The sequence below is a fragment of the Labrus mixtus genome, chromosome 11 (assembly GCF_963584025.1).
Source record: "Labrus mixtus chromosome 11, fLabMix1.1, whole genome shotgun sequence".
In the NCBI taxonomy this organism is placed as follows: Eukaryota; Metazoa; Chordata; class Actinopteri; order Labriformes; family Labridae; genus Labrus; species Labrus mixtus.
The window spans coordinates 24,201,662-24,223,801 of NC_083622.1; the positions used below are offsets into that span (position 1 = coordinate 24,201,662).

The 22,140-nt window shown below is 39.4% G+C and overlaps 1 protein-coding gene across 1 annotated transcript in view; it reads left to right on the forward strand.

Annotated features, from left to right (window-relative positions):
• The first annotated feature begins 496 nt into the window (after positions 1 to 496).
• Positions 497 to 22,140, forward strand: part of LOC132984255 (A disintegrin and metalloproteinase with thrombospondin motifs 16) — a 52,825-nt gene continuing 31,181 nt past the window's right edge. The window contains exons 1-7 of the mRNA XM_061050996.1: positions 497 to 1,058; positions 1,185 to 1,275; positions 4,283 to 4,641; positions 14,349 to 14,754; positions 17,019 to 17,221; positions 19,813 to 19,896; positions 20,681 to 20,840. Of these exons, the coding sequence (XP_060906979.1) occupies positions 972 to 1,058; positions 1,185 to 1,275; positions 4,283 to 4,641; positions 14,349 to 14,754; positions 17,019 to 17,221; positions 19,813 to 19,896; positions 20,681 to 20,840 (1,390 nt within the window). The 5' untranslated portion in view covers positions 497 to 971. The remainder of the gene's footprint in view (positions 1,059 to 1,184; positions 1,276 to 4,282; positions 4,642 to 14,348; positions 14,755 to 17,018; positions 17,222 to 19,812; positions 19,897 to 20,680; positions 20,841 to 22,140) is intronic.

Consider the following 22,140-nt stretch of genomic DNA (forward strand, 5'->3'; position numbering starts at 1 on the left):
GAATACAGGAGAGATGGGGAGAATGAAGAGTGGAGTAAACGGGGGTCAGGGGTTACATTTCAGCCCCTGATCCATCACAAATTACTGATTACCTGCTTCAGGGTGTAATCTCCAAGTCCCGTTTGGGTTACAGAGTCCAGACTACTGGATGCAATCAAATATTATTTCCTGTGATTTATACTTTAAAATGCATCATTCATTTAAAGTGACCGGATGTGGAACAAACACAGCAAACAGTTCACTCACTTTACAGTGTATTTGAGGATTAGGGTTTCCCTGCAAGAAAATCAAATATACAACCTGTTTTCTTCATTTTCACACACTGATTCTTCCTCCCAAACATCCTCCTGAAACCTGAGAGATGGACCAACACAAACCCCATCTCTCAGCACAGGTGTCAAATGTGATTGGCTACAGGCTGTACTTAACCCCCCCTCCCCACCCACACACCCCTCCTCAAAACACAAACGTACACACACACAATCCTCGGCAGCCAATGTGTTCAGTGCTCCCTCGTCGGACTCCAGTGGGGGGGAACAGATTCGTACTCTGTGCGTCTTTCATAGAAGTCTGTTTCTGCCAAGACGAGACGCAGCCTATTTAAGACAATCACATGATTTCACTGGGAGTCAAAATGGTCCGCGGGGGTCACTGGGGAGAGAGAGCGCGGTAGAGTGAGAGAGATTTTTTTTTTTTTGGTTCTGGTCGGTCTGTCTGAATGGAAAAGGGGAAAATGCTGACCGGGAGAGAGAACTGGAGTTCAAGAGATTTTACGCGTTGGGATACTGCGCACGGAAATGAATGGAAACCAAAGGAAAGAGAGTGAAGAAGAAACCTGCATCTGAAACTGATTGATGCTTCTTTCAGCTGTAGATCTGCTGCTGCTGGACTGGGGTTTAAAACTATTTGGACTTTTAGATTGCAGCTGGGTGATTGAAGCTTCAGGTCGTGCGTAAAGGTGATCTACGGAGATGGCTTTCTTACCGGTTTGTGCAAAGTCGAGACGGTGGACCCTGTTGCTCGTATTGTATCTTTTTTGCTTTTTCAAACTGAGCAAAGTAAGTCAGTTGTATTATCTCACAAGCATGCAAAGCTTTTGAAGTGGTCATCGTTGAATGATGATTTAAGTGGCTTTATTTATCTCTGCATTCAATCATATTTGCATGTTTTTTTTTCCTTTGCAGAGCATACTTTTGAATAATGGTGCTGATAGTGTTGAATCTCAGCAAGAAGTATCGGCCCTGCTGCGATCTCTTAATTTACCTCAACATACAGGTAGGCTCATAGTATGACACAAACGTGTGTTTCAGATTCATCAGTGTTTTTTGTGAGTTTGATATTTTCATTATGTTGGACACAGTGGTTTATGACTTACCTGGCTATTTCTTGCCACCAGTTACAAAAAAAAAAAAATGAAACGAAAAGCCACTCACTGTATCTCTCAAAAGTCCAGTGGCATCAAACATTGCTCACCTGCGCTGTGTATTTTCTCTCTTCACCGCTAGGGAGCGACCTTCACCCTGACAGAGCAATCAGTGTCTGCTGCAGAAAGTGGAGCTTAGATTGAGTCCACAGAATTATTTCTAAAAGACATTTAGTAACTCTAAATTTACTAAACTTTGTGAGTTGATTGACAAATAGTCTGTTTACAGATCAAAAATATCATCATAAGTAAAGGCCTATATAGCATTGCTGAGAAAATAGTTCTTTCATTTTAATACACTTAGATTTTTAGAACCCCCTGGGGAGTCACTAAATCTTTCAATAAAGATAAACTGAGCTTCTCAGAGTCAATACACTAATTAGTGCAAGCATCTTGTGTGACACTTTCATCTGTTCTTTGTTTTGTAGATGTAACCCCATGTGGTGCTGAGTCAGCAACTGCTCTGGCTGCGCACTCTCCCTTTGTTTTAGTTTTTTTTTTTTCTGAGTTACCATGAAAAGCACACATACAAACAAATAAACAAACATCAAAACTCCCTTTTTCTGTGCACATGTGGGGATGATATGAAGCTGAAAAAAGGGGAAGCCCTTTCTGTTTCAGATCATCTCACAGCCAGAGCTTTAACAGCTATTTCTCAGGCTTAATGTGTTTAACATTCATACAGGCTGAGATAGAATGGGGTGAGGAAAGAGTTCACAGTGTTCAGTCTTTTGTTAAGTTTAAGCCTATAGGCACCCACAGGTTGGACCCCCTATCAGTGCTAATGGCACTCAGGAGCCACTAAACCAACAAACTACCCACTGCAAGATCTTGTCTCAGTCCATCAGAGCAGCCATGTGTGTGTGCGTGCACTCTGTTCCCGCAGACTCTTGTTTGTATACTGTCAGACACGGGTCACTGCAGCTGGGTTTTGACTTAAGGCGGAACAAACATAGTGGACTAGGTGTAACTTTGTGTGTGTGTGTGTGTGTGTGTGTGTGTGTGTGTGTGTGTGTGTGTGTGTGTGTGTGTGTGTGTGTGTGTGTGTGTGTGTGTGTGTGTGTGTGTGTTGGGGGCAGGTGGACAAAATGACAAAGAATGAGAAGACCATTTTCTGTCTACACAGAAAGTACTTGAGACTTGTGTGTTTGCTCTTTGCAGTCCTATAAAACTTCAAGGATTTTAGGTTTTTCTCCACCCTTCACCACCCAAGCTTAAAAACATGCAGTCGTAGTAATGCAAGGTGCTTTAAATAAATGCATCCATACGTATATGTCATGCTGTGAGAAGGGGCTATTACCCAGCATCAAGATTCATCAAATATCCAAGTTCCGACCTCAGCCATTCACACTGCCAGTGATGACACACTGTCTGTCACCCTGCATGTTTCTCCCTGCTCTGGCAAAACATGTCTGTCTCTGTGCTATATTTACTCATTATTCAGTCTTGCTAAAGCAGGTCATGTACAGTAACTGACACTGGCTCTTGTTGACTGTAAGTCCAAGGTTGCTTTTATTTCTGTGTGCTCTAAGCTGATATGATGGTCATGCATCATTGGCAAGGCTGATAACTGTTTCAATGGGCCATTTCAACACTACTGCAAGGATATGAATTACTTTGTTTGCTTAGAGGTTACTGGATCTAAATGGAACCCAACAGATCACATCAGCTGAATCCCAGAAGCTAATAAATATCCCTCAACCACTATTTATGCTTTTTTTTAAGATTCTCTTTAACAGATACATGCATAGGTGCAGCCAACAATCTGGTTGTAGACATAATCTCCACTGCAGCTTTATTATCAAGTATCAATTAGCTAGATGGTCAAAAATCACCAGTGCACATGAAGTAAGTTTGTGTCATGAGCTGTGGCTCGTAGAGGCTTTATCACCACCAGACTATGCTGATGGTGTCCTAGATTATATTGTGAATAATGTGTAAAGGTGTGTGATCACCTTCATGACCACTAAGATGACACTACAGTGACTTTTAAACAATTTTTTCCTCCTGGCATCAGTTGGAAAAAATACATGTTATATATTACTGCATGCAAGGGGCCAAACAGTGCTACTCAAAAGATTAAAAAGACATCAATAACTGTTGTGATTTTCTCTGAAAAACCATTTTGAGTGAAACTCAAGGACTCAGCTTTTCTTTTCTTTGGACCTTTTGTAGAAAGCCTATCAGTTTCTGTGGCCAGAGTGCCATTAGTCCTTGAACAAATCGTAGAGGCCAGGACAGTGACCTGCCACCATCGCCTTTTATGACCTGCAGTTATCCAGCCTGCAGCTGGAGCTAAAAAAACTGTAGTAAAACACTGAGGTCAAACATGATTCACTCTCCACGGAAGGGCCTGTGGTGGAATCGTCTAAAAGCCTTCCTTTTCTTGTAACTCTTTCTTGACCCTGCCAGCAAAAGTATATGAGGCAGGTCAAGGAAAACTTACAAAGGAAGGCTGGGGGTTGTAGTTTTTATTCATTCAGTCATTCATTCAATGGTAATGCGCTCAAGGTAAGAGCTGACTCAGCATGCAATATATCACAGTAACTGATCTTGGCAGATTGAATTAGCAATGAGGGACTACAATGACTACAAGGACAATGTGTCTTACTTTTGCCAAGTTGAAAATTGTCCATGAGAGAAGCAACTTTTTCTTTGCAATGTCTCCCATAGATGTTATTCTATTTATTCGGTGTATCCAAAGTGTAGAATATGTTTTTGGTTCTCTCTATCATTTCTGTTTACATTTAGATTTAGCGTCTTAATTAGCACAGATTTTACAAAATGTTCCCGGTTATCTCCTCATATTTAACATTTTCTCTCTCTTCTTCCCCTTGTCTTTCTTCATCCCTCATCCAGAATATGAGATTGTGTCTCCATATGAGGTCAACCACCAAGGTGTTTACATCTCTCATGAAGTCGCCCACCACCAGCGCAGGAGGCGACGAAGATCTCTGAACCCAGACGCAGACTCACCAAACACCGGCAGCAGTAGTGAAACAGTTCACTTCCGGCTGAGTGGTTTGGGGCAGGACTTCCACATGGAGTTGAAGGAGGCCTCGGAGAGCCTAATCGCACCTGGCTTCACCATCCAGGTCCTGGGAAAGAATGGCACCAAGAGCCTGAGGGCCTACCACAAGGACGACCTGTGCTTTTACCAGGGGTCACTGAGGTCAAGGATCAACTCCTCCGTGGCACTGTCCACGTGCATGGGGATGGTGAGTCTGAGCATGCTGGGAGTTGTGGGAGGGTTTGGATAATAAAAAAGGAGTAGTCTTATTAGGATTGACGTGTGTGTAGGACTCAGAGGTCGGTTAATTAGAAAGGGCATATCCTGGACATTTTATATTTTATTCGAATGTTGGCAGCGCTGGGGCTGCACCACCAAGAGAGTACTGTAATTACACTCTATGACAGAGAACAAATGTTGAGCCTGGGAGCCAAATTTAAGAAAATTGGCTCATCCTGGGACCCATGATAATATAAACATAGCACGAGTGTTTTTGTCATGCTCAATCTGAGAGAAAGAATACGAAAAAAATAGGTCATGGTCATTTTGGATTTTAACTGGTCATTGAAAAAACACTGAACAAGGGATGTGTGAAAGGAGAAGCAGGAGGAAAATCAGATAACAGCAGTCCAGTTAATCTAGATATAATAATATTTTTATAGACGTGGCACTCATTAATTGACACCTAAACATTAATCAACTAGCCCTTTGGTTTGCTAGTGTGAAACTGCCTTTCAAACACAGTCAGAGCATTGGCTGTCTGATCTGGTCAGAATATTGTTGTGCTTGACTTAATTAAGTTGACTTAAAAGGCTACTGGGTAGTTAAGTAACTTCTTCCTTCATTCTGTTGTGCATCATTTGCTCTGGCTCATCCCTCATGGAATGCACTTTGCCTAAATCAGCTAATGAATAGCTAATGAATGGAAAAGTCAAGTCTCGGAGCAGTTCGGAATGTTTGGTTAATTAGCCAGGAAAATCCCCAATATGAATTCATGCCAGAAAGCAATGTTTTGTAGGTAATTCATCACTTTCATGGATTGCTGTATACTGTTCGACCAGCTCTCATCACAGTCAAATGAAGTACAGATCAGGGATATCATTTTGGATTTCATATTTCCGATCCCTGCATTGCATTCCTTTTGCATAGATTTTATTATTCTCAGATCGAACACAGCTGTCACCAAAAAAAGGGAACTTATTATGCAAACAGCAAAATAAAATTTACAGAAGATGCAATTGACCTAAATTGTCATGGAATTGAGTGGATGGGATGTAACTTGTCAGCAAAGCTGACTTGTAAATTATGTTCATATTAGTATGATGTAATACATTATAAAAGTTATTAAACTTATTTGGATGATACCATAATCCAAAGTGAGCTGATTTTTTTTTTTTTTACGTTTAAAGGGACAGATTGATGATTTTTGTGTGGGATGGAAATGTATGAACCAAACCTCTGTTGTTGATGTTTGTCTTTTTTGGAAATGTTCCTTTTTTTTTTATCTCTTAAACATTTAAACTGTCCTAACAAAACTATTTTATTGTTACATTTTGGCAAAAATTGCAAAATGTAGTCTTTTCTGTGGACAGTTTTGGCTCCAATCTAGGTCTTGCCTTGGTGGTCCCTCCTCTTCTGCATGAATATAAAGGAAACATTACTGTAAGATTGACACTAAGTAAGCCTAAGTGCTCCACCCCAGTAAAACCCCAACTTCATACAAGCCCTCTAAGCAGTCTGGACAAAACAAAAGACTTTATGAATGCACAATAATCCTTTTAGCTCTGGACTAAAATGGACACATTTTCATTTAAGATTCAACAATCACTGGAGATGGAGAGCAGCAGGGCAGGAGGAAGAGAAACACTGAGATCTTGCTTATTTACTTTAGTATGAGTCTAGCAGTTCATAGTTCAAAAAAGGTCTTGAGAACATTAAAACTTGTGGTCATATAAACTTTTTTTTATTTGGAAGACCTTGTTGTAGCAGAAAGAAAATGATTGAATCTTTCAAATTTACCCTCTTTCATCATTTCATCAAAAGAAATGCCTTGAAAACCAATAGGAGCCCATTTCATTTTTTTGCTTTTTAGCGTTTTTAATCATATTACATTTCAGACCTGTCTTTGTTGGTTCACTGTTTGTGTTTTATTGTGGAGGACCACTGCTGTGTCTGAGAATTCCCCCTTTAAATGCAGACAGAGAATGGCACATCTCCAGGGATGCTTCTTCTTTTGTGTGTGTGTGTGTGTGTGTGTGTGTGTGTGTGTGTGTGTGTGTGTGTGTGTGTGTGTGTGTGTGTCTTTGTGTGTGCATGTCTGCATCTCAGACCAGATCCCAATAAAACATTCAGCCAAAAGGTCCAGGGTTGCAGAGACTGTAAATGTGGTTCTCACGACTGAGGCTGGCTAGGATGGACTGGGTCAGTGCATCAATGAGAATCTGAGGTTTTTTTATGGAAATTAGGGAAAACAAAGCTGGTTTATCAGCAGACAGCAGACTCCTTAGGAAAGCTAAACATAGTTAGATTTTTTTTTTAAAACGTCCTTAATCACATGCTGAATTGCTCTTTATACATTTTCGCTGCTTGACCTCAATACTCCTTAAAAGATGAATTTTTACATTGGTCTTCTGATTGTGTTAGTGTATGTATGTTGCATGAACTCATATACACATACTATTATTTGTGTACTTCAGATCTTTCACATTATTTGTCTATGACTGGTCAAAATTGGGAACAAAGTGCAGTAGGCCACCGTGGAGCTTGTAGGAAACCTTGTACTTTGGTCAGGTTTCTCTTTGGCTAGAGGCAGGTAAATATTGACCCGGGGGTGAAACCAGATCAATAGCTGTATCAGGGAGAGGACTGGGCCTCCAACTGCAGCCAGACACTGCCTAGTTGAAATCTTTTTTTTCTGCAAACTCATTGTTTGAGAAAGTATTTATTTGATATATTATTTATATTTTCAGAATGGAGCCTGGCCACAAATCACATACAGCAAAGTGCTATGTGCATGAAGTAAATGGGTAGTTTATGGTAGGTTAAGTACACTTCTGTGTACACAATAGATAGTTTTTTGTTACAGTATACTATAAAAGTTTCTTCAATTTCCTTGTTGCTATTTTTGGCCCAATATAATCTCTAAGTGGATTAGTTATGTTTAAATGTTAAACCCTCAATAGTTAAGAATTGTTTTTAATAGCATCTGTTTGTGAAAAGCTTGAAACCTTTGTAGCTGTGGCCAAAGTCTATTTTTGGAGAGTCATATTTGGCCTCTATGTTACTATTTCTTCTCAGGCTGAATGATGAATGCAGAAAGAAAGAAGTAGAGATGAAGGCTATAAGGGTCATTGTTTCCTCACTGGCATTTTGAAGTGCTGAAAACCCCCCTTGTAAATTGTGTTACATTGTAAAGCTTAGGCATAAGTTGCCTTTTCAACTCCCCTCATCTGGCAGCCCATATAGTGGTTATCCCCCTTTTAATGACAGTAAGAAGTTCAACCATAAAAATCTCCTACTTTCAAGCAGGGATAGAAGAAGCCGGCCAATCACTCTGACTCTGTTCACCTGCCAAAGGGTTTGAAATCTGCACAGTGACACACATGTGGAAGAGGGGATCATAAAGCAGCTCCTTCTCTGTGTCGACTTTATGCTGCAGCGTAATCCTCTTTAGTCTGGCTTTGATGGGGGTGAGGGAGTTGAGGGGTGAGGAGAGTGCCATACAGGCATTGAACTCTGGCAACATGAATAGTTTTTTTTTTCCCATATAGGACATCTTGTTTGATTTTTAGCCAACTTTAGCAATGACTTTGTTGGGCTGATAAGTCCACCATCTTGGTCCTGACTTAAATATACAGTATAGACGTACAGGATGGTTCAGCACTAGCCTAAGTTTTGTACAGATATTGAAAGTCCCAAGAGGATAGAGTCCATTAACTAGGCTGATCCTGTAACTATTTAGCGGGATCTGTACAATACTTTGATCTGACTCAATACTATATGGCCAAGCAGGTACTGAACTCTGAAGACATAAATTATAATATTTTCCATGTATAGAAAAGATTGTTTTAGCAATAATTCAAACTTTCCAACAAATTGGTCTCCACATATTGTATTTTTTACAAAGTTTGGTTCAAACATTTTAAGTCTCTTGAAGGTAAAGTCAATCAACGTTTTCTTATTTAACCCATGAAAAGAAACATTTTGATTTCATTACTTTCAAGTGACTATATACAAATTAGGCTACTCCTGGAAATTCCCATTAGCAACAGCTGAACTTTTTGTTTATAAAGTATCATAAAATGTTAGACTGCTAACAAGCTTAACTCTAAAAACATTTTAGCCACCTCCTTCACAGGCTAGCATAGTTGTGAGTAGCATTCTGACAGGTTGACACATCAATGTGCTCTGTGCGTTCTGCTAGCCTGTCATGCTAGCCCAACAGAAATAGTTGGGCTTTCAAAGCTCACTTCAGTAATAGATGGGTGACGTCACTCTGACTTCGTACATTAATATTTACAGTCTATGGCTTTATCTAATTTCACCCAGACGTTTAATGCACCTGTCTCTTTTGTACAAAAGGGAAGTGCTGTATGTCCTCCCTCTACAAATCACCAGAGATCATGTGTTTTCCTCTTGTAAAAGGTTGGGTGTGTTTCTCGCCTCAGGGCTGTGTAGTAGTAGTAATAATAGAATGAACACACTCGTCCCACCTCTGGGATTTCCAAGAATATATGAAGGATGGTTCATTGATGTGATGAAGCTTTGAAAAGCAGGCTGTGTGGTCCTGGCAGGTTGCTAAGATCAATTTTCAAAACATATAGTTAGATCAGTCAAACGATCTTTAAGGATTGTTAGTGTTATCATGCACTTACATTACTCAAACGATTTTCATTCAGACAAAGAAGAGTTGGTTTTAAGTCATGTGCATATGTGAGACTTTGGAAAATGTGTTGTTTCTGATATACATCCAGTTTGTGTAATGTGTGCACAAACTGCCAACAGATGACTAAAGTACAGCTTGAAGTGAAACAACTAATTGATTAAGGATTGGTGTCTAGCCGTGAGGTTCAATGTCAAAGTATCATTTCCAATTTTCCAATAAGTCCTGTCAACACTAAGTCCGAGTTTGAACTCCTGTCTTCAGTTGCTTCAAACGTGTCCATCAGAGAGCCAGTTTCCATGATGCAAAGTAAAGTATCACGGCTGTCAAAAAAAATATTGTTTGGGATAATTCTGAGATCAAGTTGCAAAGCTGTAAGATAGATTTGTGGTGCAAATTCTCCAGCTGTTATTTTACTTACATTCTTGTGGAGCTGCTTTTTTTTTTCAGCAAACATTTAACTTTAAATGGTTAAACAGTAAAATCTGATTTTTTTTATTTTTTTCTGAAGGACACTACACTCTCAAACTTACTGTGCTTCTTTGTTGCAAACAATTTAAAGAAGACAAATGAAACTGTAATATCAGGTTTGTTATCTCTTTTGGTTGCCACTGGAGAGACCACTTAAAAACAAAAAGAAAGAGAACAGTTACACAGTCAGGTGCAGCTTGTAATGCACTGGTTGCTTCCCCCCTCAGTTCCGTTTTCCTACCGTTTCTTTCCCGCCCCCCCTGCCCCCCTTCATGTCACTGCCTGCCTGGATGCGTCTGACTCCAGAGAGTCCAGCTGTTTGCACCCTCCCAAGTAGTGTTTCAGCATTTTATGACTGCTATTTGCACCTCGTAGAGCGCACTGTGTAATCTGATGACTTTGGCTATTTAGGAAAGGCTCTAGCTGACCTAATCTCCTAACATAGGGGCTTGCATGCACACAAACTCCTGGGTATAGTGAATGCTTGTTGTTTTATGTTAGGCCGGGTTGAAGCTTGAAGACTTGAAGATCTGTGGTGTTTGAAGGCTGGTTAGGGAGAAAGATGCATGTTTCTTTGTTTAGGAAGTCATATACATTCTGTGACAACATGTGGTTTTCTGTACAAATTCTGTCTGGGTTTGGTCTATGAGGAAAGACTTTTTCTGCACACTAATCAGAAAATGTGCATGCTTTAGAAGAGCACCACATGTACCAGCACAAGTAAAACTATACAACATCTTTATTTAATATCTGATTGAAGGGACAAGAGACATAAAGACAAAATACCTAAACCAGAAAAGTCATTTCAGTTTCTGTGACAGCAGATGCAGATGAGAAGAAACAAAAGGATGTTTAGAGAGTTACTTGTGCTTCTTGTTAAGATGGAGCCTCAAACATGAACCAAATCAGCTCATCCTTTTCTTCACTTTGCAACAAACATGGTTTTGATTTACTTATGGTCACCTCACATGAAGTGTTCAGAAATCATGAAAACCTTAAATTTGACAACAACTTTGAAAAGGAAACAATGTTTTAAAAGAAGTAGGAAAGAATTAGCAGTTGTAAAGAAACAGAGACAGTTGTTATACTGTAAGGAATAACTTACATTTCCTATACATGCTTAAGAACAATGCAGCTATGTGTAGTATATACATAGTTGGCAGTATGCAGATGGAAAAACACATACACAGTCATCTCAATGAATCCTGTATTTTGTTAAGGGACCATGGTATTGGAACCTCATCAAAGACTGCTGAAGATCTCCAGAACCCTTTCTGGTTACAAACCAAACATTTGTACATACAGTACAGCAGAACCACAATTAATCTATTTTAATTGTGAACATGATAACATGAAAAAACAAGAACTTCAGCAACAATTGCTAAAAGATAGACCAGACTAGGTATAGAAACTGTGGAATGTAACTCATGCAAGCTGTGCTTAAGAAGAGGAGACACAAACGTGGCAGTCAGAAAGCGAACATCATCATAAAGAAACAGTATCCATCATGATACTCAGGCATGTTGAAATACCTCAAGAAAGACGGTAACTGCCATATTTTAAAGAACTGAATTTTCTACTTGAATTTGTTTGCTTTATACATTTATACATTTTACATATAGCTCTAAATAGTTGTGCATCCTTGGGAGTTATATAACTTCACTGAAAGCAAAACTATGTATTTCCTACAACATGAGATGGATGTAGTTTGCAGTAGTTGAAAATAATCTTACTGTAGGTAATACAGCTCTGTGCATATCTACCGAGCTTCTCTTAAAACTGAACATCAACCAGCAGACCTTGTTGACTCCAGCCTACGCTAAAAAGAAATCAGAATATGACAGGTTCTGTAGGAACTCCAGGCTGAACAGACCAGTCCAAAGGCTGCAGGTGTGAGTCCCACGATTGTATCTTTCCATCATGGATTTCCTTTTCTTTATCTTTCCCATCTCCTTTTTGTACTGCCATTGGAATGAGCTGATGAAAAATAACCTCCATGATATAAACAACATGAAAGGAAAATTATTCATCTCCTCCAAAATTCTCAAGTCCCCGGTGTACAAGTGAAGAAGAAACCAAATCAGCCGAAATATTTTTGTCAACTATCACATAGCGCCCTTCTGTAGCTTCATACTAATGCTCGCAATACAAAACAACCCTAATACAAACCACCCAGACAGAAGAAGCACTTAACATGGGACATTTGACAGCAGCCCAGTTCAGGTTAGAGGCCTCACCGTGACTTGGAACCAATTTATGACAATTGCCTGTGATTACACATTGCTGGGGCGAGTGCCATGCGGATGATAGGATCACGCACTGGTTGTCACGTGTGATTGTAACCAATGTTCCTTGCCGGGCTTCCCAGAGAGGATTATGTCTTGTCTGCTGGCAGGCCCGCTACAGAACAGAGAAATGTGTGTGCAAGCAAGCCCCTCTATGCCTTCCTTTTTCTTTATTATTGAATACCCCACCATCTTTTTGTATTTTCACTTAAGAAAACTGGACTTTGTATCAGGGTTAAAAGTCTGTGTTTTTATAGGACATTGCTGTGGTTGCTGAGTAAAACCAGTCCTGTGCTTTATAGAGGTTTTAACATGGAGAAAAGAAATGTCTACGCTTGCAGTTTTTGGATGTAACAAACATATACTCTGTCTGAGGCTTAAGCACATCACTTGAACTATCTATTGTTTTGTTTTTGCATGTTTTTAACCTTTTTTTAAAAGGGGCCTAAAAGAATGTAATCATAGCAATAAGTACTGGGCCAAAAAGTAGGTTTCCGGCTGTAAATATGTCTCCAAAGATTTCTGTGGTTATCTTTTGTCTGTCAAACACCAGTTACTGTACGCTGGGAAATGATCATTACCTCACGCATGCACACCTGTAAACAACAACTGCTCTCCGCTGGTGTGTGGTAAGGGCATGAAAGTTAACAGTAGGATTTACACAGGAACATCCCCACACCGAAGCCAATTGCATATTTGTGACTTTGTACAGATGCATTCACAAGTTCAACACAGTTTTATCTTTTCCTCCTATTAGATAAGGATAATGTGCATTCATATTTTTAGAGCATATGGGACTGAACAGATTCAGCTGCTGCAGAACCAATAACTCACAAAATGCAACATAAATGTGTGAGAACTTTCATTTTCACAATACAAACAGCGTTTAACGATGCTGTCATTCTAACCGCACTGTGCACATCTGTGTTGGCTTTCATTCTTCGATTTCATCATTCTCAAATTCAGAGCTTAATACAGTCAAAGCACTTTCCAAGAACTCTGTTTTGCTGGTCTCCTGATCTGTGCCTGACAGGCTGGCGGAGGTAGAGGCTTGTGTTAGTAAGTGATGATGACGTGGGGAAAATCAGTAGTGAGGATCATTCTAGCAACACCAAATACATCTCTTGTAGAGGTCTGCTTGTGCAAGATTGACTAATTCGAACAAGAAACATTCCTAATTGAATGCACACCAAGGTTTGACACAGGTACATTCACTTGCACACATGCAGTACAATATCTTTTTCCAGCTACCATACTCACCCTGGGTCAGACTGAAGTCTTAAAGGACTCCATAGTCAACATAAAGTGACCAAAAAAACGCTTTTGAAGGACTGTTATTTCTGCAAAGAACAGTTACAGTTCAAACGCTTCTTGCCAGTTGACTGTCAACACAGATGTGATGTGTGTGTGTGTGTGGTGTTTGAGGGAAAGAGAGACTTTCTGAATGAGCTGTGTGGAAAGAGGTTTATTGAAAACTGTTAGTCTTCTCTCTTTTCTTAAAAGATTGAGAGAAAAAAGAGGTGAATTGAAGGGTCGATTGAAGAAACCAGTGCTGAACCAGTAGAGATTAATAATGGGCAAGTCAATAACAAGCCCAAGGCACTGATGCTTAAAGTGGGCCTCTCTCCTTCATGTGGCCTCCCACAAGTGATGTTTCAAGAGAAAGGGACAAAAAAAATGATGTCTTAAATGTATTTAAATGGGGTTGCTAATTACATTTAGATGATTCTTTCGGAGCAGGGACTTATTATGTGACTCCTAAAGAAAGCAACCTTGAAGTCTATGGACATATGCATTGAGAGAGACATGCTACATCCTTTTATCCTCACACAAGCCTTTTTGTTTGAACTCGTCCATTCTGACCAAGTCTCATTTAGATTGTCCTGAGATAACGTCTGACCCTGAACCAGCTAAACAGATGTTGAACATGAAGAAACACGGCCAGTAATTGAGCCACACAGAGGTTTAGTGGGGTCACGTACACAGTGACCTATGACTGAAGTCTTGACTAATTGCTGACAGAGATAGATGGGGAAGCTCAATGAATCACTAGAAAGGGTTATTGTTTTGTCCGTTTTTAAAGTATGGCTGCAGCCCTTGAGACTATTTGTCAGGGGACAGAATTTATAGCTGATACCTTAAAGGCAGTACAGGTAGATTTAAATATGTTTTGTTTGGGTCTCCATAAAATGGTTTAAGTGCATACAATCTAACACAGAAGGTTGATAAAATAAAATATTGCTGTGAAGCTAATGACTCTTTTTGTTTTGCATCTAGTCAGGTTTGATCAGAACACATGATGCAGACTACTTCCTGAGACCTGTGCCAAGCAGCCTCGCTCAGACAGAGAACTTTACAGCACCCTCAAGCCACCAGCCGCACATCCTCTACAAGAGCAAGACAACGGCCCGGGCCGAGCGTAAGGGTCAGGGGCCTCAGGTGCTTCAGGAGTCATCAACTCTTCACAAATCACACGAACACTCCGTCTCCAAGAGATCCACAAACTCAATGACAGAACCCATGGACAGCACAGTAAACGGAGAGCAGCAAAAACAGCACCATGGCAACAACAGAGGCAGCAGACATGGTGACCAGGTGGAGCATCATCATAGCAGCCATCACCATGAAAACTACAGACATAATGAGAGGCACAGGCAACACTTCTGCGGGAGAAGGAAGAAATGTATGTAAGGGCCATTTCTCATTCTAATCCTCATGTAGCAAACAGCATTAATACAACCTAAGATTTTATCATTAGGTTAATCTACTGTAATGCACTTTGTCCTACCAGGATCTTTTTTAGTATGTAACAAAATATGTTGCTCTGAAAATGACCATGTAGTCCTATTTGCCCCTAACAGCCCCTCAAATAAAATGAATGTTTAAAACTTAAATAATAAAGTTCACAGCTGGACATATATCTCATGTTACACATGATATATATAATGCTTAACTCTCCAGATGTAACTTAATTAGTCGTTTCGAGGAATTATCACAGCACTTACGGTGTCAGTGAGGAAAAACAAATACTTGCTTAGCATAATAGCTCTATTTATTGCCATTCCCATTTACTCTGGTGGCAGTCAATCTCCAAGTATTGTGGTTAGTTCGTGTAAGCGGAGACACCATCATGAATATGTCACCATATTAATTGTATCGCAATGAATGCCGGTATTATCATAAGTGCTGCAAAGTTCAGTGATTGCATGAACAACTTTAACAGAAAGTTCAACACATGATGTATCATTTTTTATAACTTTACATTTTACACATTATGTGCTATTGTACTGTCATTGACCCATTTTTACCTCCAGAGAAGTATTTTTTACTGATTAAACCAAAGGCTCAATTTCACATATGCGCATTTTTATTCCTATAAACACTCGATTGAAACGTTTAGTAAACTTCCTTTGGAAGTTATCCTCAGGGTGGGAACCAGCTGGAGGAAGTTTTGATTGGTATCTCGCATGATGAAACAAAAGTTTCCACTTAAGAATATTATCTTGTTAAGTTATTGCCGACTTTTTTGAGGTAATGTGTGACATAACCTGTGACAGGTTTGATATCCATGTTACGCTATGATAAATGTTAGCTTTGAGAAATTACCACAAGATCAGATAACATTGCCGAGGTCACAGGGGTCACTTGTAAGAGAGGCAGGCAGGAACCGGACTGGTACCACCATCACCCTTCAGAACCACAGCTGTCTGTCCCCTGTGAAAACACACCGATGTTTACATTCCCACAGGATGACATCACTGAACACCTGTGCCATGTTTCAGACAAAAAAGCACTTTGGTGTCTTACCTGCTTTCCGCCTATGTAAGCAAACTTTCTAGTCTTTATTGTTTATCACAGCCAGGCAGTGATGGGTGAAAGTTTTGACAACCTAAGAAAACAAAGATGAGGAGATTAGAGGTGATATTGTCACATCTTACAATACTTTAGTTTTTGCTTTGCTTTGACTTGTGTGTAACATTGACCTCATATCAGAGAGAAGAAGTGGACATGGCTGTGTGACGTTTTTCCCAAATGCAAAGCAACTTCAAAGAGTTAAAAAAAAAAAAAAAGGCAGAGATGTGCATTTGATGTTAAGCGTATGTCCAGTTTATCTGAGTCACATGTTCACTTAAAGTGCTGACAAGTTCCCCCTCTTAAGATTGTATTTTGGATTCAACTTAACTTATGTCATTTTTTTCTAAATCAAAGCTCTCCCTTAAGGAAAAATGATCTAATCTGTGACACACTGACATATTTCTAGTCACCTCTTAAAAACCCCCATTATTAACAGTTTGAAAAGTGAATTAAAACACATAAAGGTGAATATTTGAACTCATTTTATTTCTTATTATGAGTTTAGGTTTGGCTCCAACACTATGAAACATTTTGTTATGTCTACAATATCTCTGAAATTACTCGGGTATGTATTTGGCAACTACACTGATGACAGAATGTATTAGTTTTTGAGTATGCAGAGCTCATACAACCATCGCATAGAGAATATTCAACTAGCTAAATGCTGCTAATTTACAGCCATATGCTATGGTTTTACACTTTACTAGGTACCATAACAAACAGACCGCCAGATTCAACAACAGAAAAAAACTAATTTTGCAGTATATCCATGACATCAGATCATGAAAGAAACAGTATAGTAAATCACCCATTAAGTTTTCTCCTTTTTGCCAGGATCACTGGCTAACACTAGAAGGCAAAGCTATTTTCTATATGTTCATTACAAATATTACACATCATATAATCACCTGTGGGAAGGAGGTGTGGCATATTTGTAATGGGTGTTGTAACAGATATTAAATTGCCATTAGGCCTGTATGAATTGTTTTTTCTTTAATAAATCACTAGCAACCCACAACACACTGAAAAACAGTTTTGTTCTGAATCATTTTGACACCAGTTATTGAATTTTCTCTTTCCTGTTTTAAACAGACATGCCAAAACCTCCTGAAGATGATGTATTTGTTCTACCCGATGAGTACAAGTTCATCCCCAGAAACAAAAGAGCCGTGCTGATGAAGAATCAGGTCAGCCAGAGGCTCAACGTGGAAATGCTAGTGGTCGTGGACAAGAAGATGATGGACAACCATGGCCACGAGAACATTACCACATATGTTCTTACTGTGCTTAATATGGTGAGGAAAGCCTGATGAAAAGTGACGCACTTGTATGAGCTAAAAGAAAAACAAAAATAGAGCTGCATGGATTTAAGTGCAATGTGGTTACTGCTAGCTATAAGCCATATTCCTTAATATTTGTTATATGACTGAATTTCAACCTGCACAACATTGAGATATTGAGATACACTGGAAATGAACGTTGAGTATCTTAGCATGCTAATGTTATGTGGCTAGCTAATAGCTGAAACTTGCCATGTGAAGTTGCTGCAAGATAGGGTTTATAACTGCAACAATAGATACAAACATATTAATCAACCTGTGCAACAGGAATAGGAATTATTATTTCAAAGTAGAGATTTGTTTTTGTTCAGTAATAGCAGACAGATAGTAGCATTTATCTCAAAGTACTGCTTTTCTTAAGCATATAGCCACATGGAGTGTTAGCATGATGGCAAGTAGCAATTTTGTAAAGTTCAGCTTTATGATAGAAAGAAGAACTGCAATGCATGAGTAAAATAATACATATTATTTTAAGTGGATTTAACAAAAGTTCAAGAAAGCCTTCATGTCATAGAATGTTTTGGCATGTTATACCAAAGCTTAAGCCTGACTTTAAAGTAACTCTCAGTTTTTGCCATTATATTACATGTAAAGGGCAGTATAGATTGACTTAGAGGTACATAAATTAATTTAAAGTTTACCATAGCTCAGGGTTCAGTGACTAAGAGCATATCTAAACACATGAAACTGATATCTGGGTGAGATCACAGTGTCCCCGGCTTCTCAGCTGATCTGCTAGCAGATTCCGTCACCCTCGTTTTGCTACTAAATGACTGACTGACAAATCCAAAGATAATCCGTCTATTTTGAAAACACAGTTCCCTTTAGTAGAAACCAAGCTGGAGCGGTCACAGCCCGCCTCAGAGGAGTCGCCTAAATACGGTATGGAGTTTCACAGAAAACACCCAAGCCCCTTCTCCCCACATGCCAGGTCTCATGGGTGTTGAAAAAAGTGATTTAATATTTGCTGAGAATTAAATATGATATGCCTTCAGAGGATATTTTCAGATTTATTTTTTCTGTAGCAGAGAAAACGTTTTTTAAATTACTTATCTTAAAAAACCATTTCACATTTTGTAACACAAAACACTGAAACTCTATGGAAACTGGTGATTGTTTCTTTGCTGAGACAATTAAAACAATCTGTTGAATTGTGCTTATCTTAAATTCTGTCAAACACTGGCAACTAGGAGATCTTAGCTTAAGTAAGTGGTTTTGATTGCCTCTTTGACCTCCAAATTTAGCTCCAAATCGGTAACAAACCACGGCCATGTGTCTTCCCTTGAGTCAGGTCAGAGGAAGACCAAACATCGGGAACATAAGGAACGAATGAGAGTGTTCCTGAAAGGGGAAAAAGAAAGGCTTAGTGAGTGGCACCTGAGGTATTCATAGGGCCCGAGAGAAAGACAGAGCGCGAACAAGAGCAATAAGATCAGGAGTCCATTTTCAAAGCCAAAACTGTTATGATTGATGGTCAGATATCCGTGTGAGTATGAGATGTTGAATTGGAAACAGCAGTTGTGGCTGTCAAACATCACTGATACCATCAAAAGGGGTTTAAGGTGTTATTTCTACAGGAATGTCAAGGTGTGTTCCCTCATTCATTTGACACAGACCTCTCTATTGTATGTGTCCGCCTGGCGCAAGAAGTAAGAGATTAGAAATAAAGCTGTAATGCTTAATTCAGTGACTCTTAGCTTGATCAATTAGTAAAAATAAAAAGGATGTAGCATATTTATCAGATCCAAGGGACACTTTGAAAATATAATTCAGTAACACCTTAAGGTACACAAATGACATAGCTTCTTAGCATGTACAAAAATGCATAAAGCACTCGTTAATGCCTTATTCAGAAAGACTTTAACTTCAGACTATGCCATTAATGTAACTTTAACCTCAAAACCTTCAATATCGATGGCAGAAAGTTTGGAAGTTGTGTGTTAAAAAACAATCTCTGTATGCTTCACTCAGTATAAGGCTTATATTTTGATCCATTATTTGAAGCATAGCATATTGAGATTGTTACCCATTTACAAAAACGTACATATCGAATAGATGTTACTGGGAACTCTGCAAAGTATATACAATTAGGGAAATATCTTAATTTAAAAAAAAAGTTTCTGTAAGGGAGTTTTCTGGGGGGGGCAGTAAGCATGTCTTTTATTTTGTTGAGACTGAAGTTGTGTCATAGCAGAGGGTTTTAAAGAGCTTTATGATACTTGGAAGTTTTAATGACTCAACATGTCCGTTACTTCAAAATAAAACACTTCAATTGTAGTTGATCCAGTCAAACAATCCAACACTTTCTGAAAACAAAAGCTTTGCCATTCAAAGTTGAATTTGCAGGATGCCCTCTTCAGGTTAAACTGCATGCTTTATACAGTTGGTATGGGTATATAAAGCTTTTAAGGACAGACTTTAAAAAAAATGTGAACCTGTATTTTACCAGTTTTCAAAGTCGTAGAAGAAACACTACCCTTCTTGCTGCAAACTTTGACAAGTTGATTGTAGTCAAATTAAATAATTTTGTCTTCTGTGTGTTGTAGGTCTCCAGCCTCTTCAAAGACGGTACAATAGGGGGTAACATCAACATCGTGATAGTGGGCCTCGTGCTTCTGGATGAAGAGCAGGTGAGCACCACAAAGCACCATAAGCACTGTGGTATGAAAACCTTCATGTTCTCAAAGAGCCACCCTCTTCAATCTTTCATTATTTGCTGCATTTTTTTTTGACATTTTATTTCTATGTTATGGATGAAAATCCTCCTCTTGAAAGGCTTTGTTATTCTATGGTCTCTAAGAACAACAAAGTACTTAAAATGTAGCTGAAGGGCATGCTATATACAGACCATTTGTTTGTTTATTTGTTTGTATGCCTGAAGGATCAGATCTCCTTGTTCTCCCTGAGATTTTCCCGCAGTGGTCCTAACTACTAAGCACTTTTACGGTGGTTAATTATAGGGTATGCATTCCCTTGGATCTTTTCCAGATTGAGGAGGGAAATTCTCATAGAGGAGGGGAAAGGTGAGCTTTGGTGCGAGAGACAGAGAGAGATAAGTAAATGAAAGCAAGAGGGGGGGTTCTGTCAGGGAAAAGACGCGATTAAGGATTCTGGTTTCCATCCACCTGTGATGTTAAAAGATTTAGATCTTCCTTAAGAGAGAGTATCAGCTTGAGGAATGCCAAATATTGCAAAAATGTCCCAGACACTTGTCCTGCTAGCAAAAACACTTTACATTTAAAATCACTTTCATCAGTGTCCTCGCTCAAACCTACATGTTGTCCTTCACTTTAGCCTGAAGAGGAAGGTTATGCCATTTCATTTGACTGACATTTTTCTGAACGATAACACCGTTCCGCAGAGCTTCCTTTCATAAAGACAACATTACCTCTTTTAATCTGCTTTATCTCACAGGACGGTTTGGTGATCAACCACCATGCAGACCACACACTGAACAGCTTCTGCCACTGGCAGTCAACGCTGGGAGGCAGGGAGGGCCAACACCACGACCACGCCATCCTCCTCACAGGACTCGACATCTGCTCGTGGAAGAATGAACCCTGTGACACACTTGGTATATCATCTTCTTCTTTTTGGTAACACCCATTCAGTTTGTCCAAGTCACTTTAACTTTGATGCAATCTGTCCCTATTTTGTGTTTGTTTCTTACTCTTGATATGAATATTTGACTCTCCCTTGCCCTCTGTCCCTCTCTGGGAAGCTGTTCCTGTCCCCTGTCACATGGTGTGACCAAGCATCACATCTGCTAAAGCTGATGTTTAAAAATTGTGCATCTCCCAAGATTTTTTTTCACCACCACAGTATCATTCACTTTTGATAATGCAGAAAAAATAATGTCACATCTATATGGTGAAAGGGCATAAAAACACGCATGATCATCTGGACAAATCTGCAACATATCATTGATGGCTGTAGAAAAAAAAGATCTATAGAAAATAACATGCGTTATTGCAGATGGAGTACCGGCAGTGTACTCGTACTAACACACCAATCATGTTTCCACTTAAATAACAGAACATTCAGGGCCCTTTAGCTATCATCTGCACAGACCAGGCTCCTCTGCTTTAAACAAACACAGTCATTGTGACTGTATGCCATCTAACAAACTAACAACAGCTTGTTTGTGGTAATGACCATGCAAACACACTGTTGTCTTCCCCACGGTGAGAAAAAAAACGACAATAATGTGTTCCTGTGAAACACAGAGTGACGCACACTCAAACACCCCCCCTCCCACACACACACACACACACACACACACACACACACACACACACACACACATTTGCAAAGAGACACACACTACCTACAAAACCCAGACTTAAGTTTTGACTTCAAAGTGCTGAGGCTAGCATTAGTGCAAATCATTGCAACGAGACCCCAGTTCAAAGGTATGTGTGTTTGTGTGTGTGTGTGTGTGTGTGTGTGTGTGTGTGTGTGTGTGTGTGTGTGTGTGTGTGTGTGCATGCATGCATGCATGTGTGTATGTGTGCGTGTATGAATGTGTGTTTGTGTGCATGTCTGTGTGTGCGTGCATGCATGTGTGTATGTGTGCGTGTATGTATGCATCTGTGCAGTCTAAAAAGAGTAAGCTCTGACTTATTCCCAAAGGTGCAATGCAAAATGACCATTTTTGCTACCAGTCTGTATATAACACAGTTTATTTGCATTACTGTAACAGCCCTATTCCATAATGTTTTCCTCCATCCATCAATACCAGTATAAAATATCAATGATTTAACTCTCTGCTGACACAAAAAACTAAACTAAATGGTAGTTCTCACAGTCAATCTGCCTGCTAAAGTCTTGTGTTATTACGCACATTAGTTATGTACATGAGAACATTACTTTGT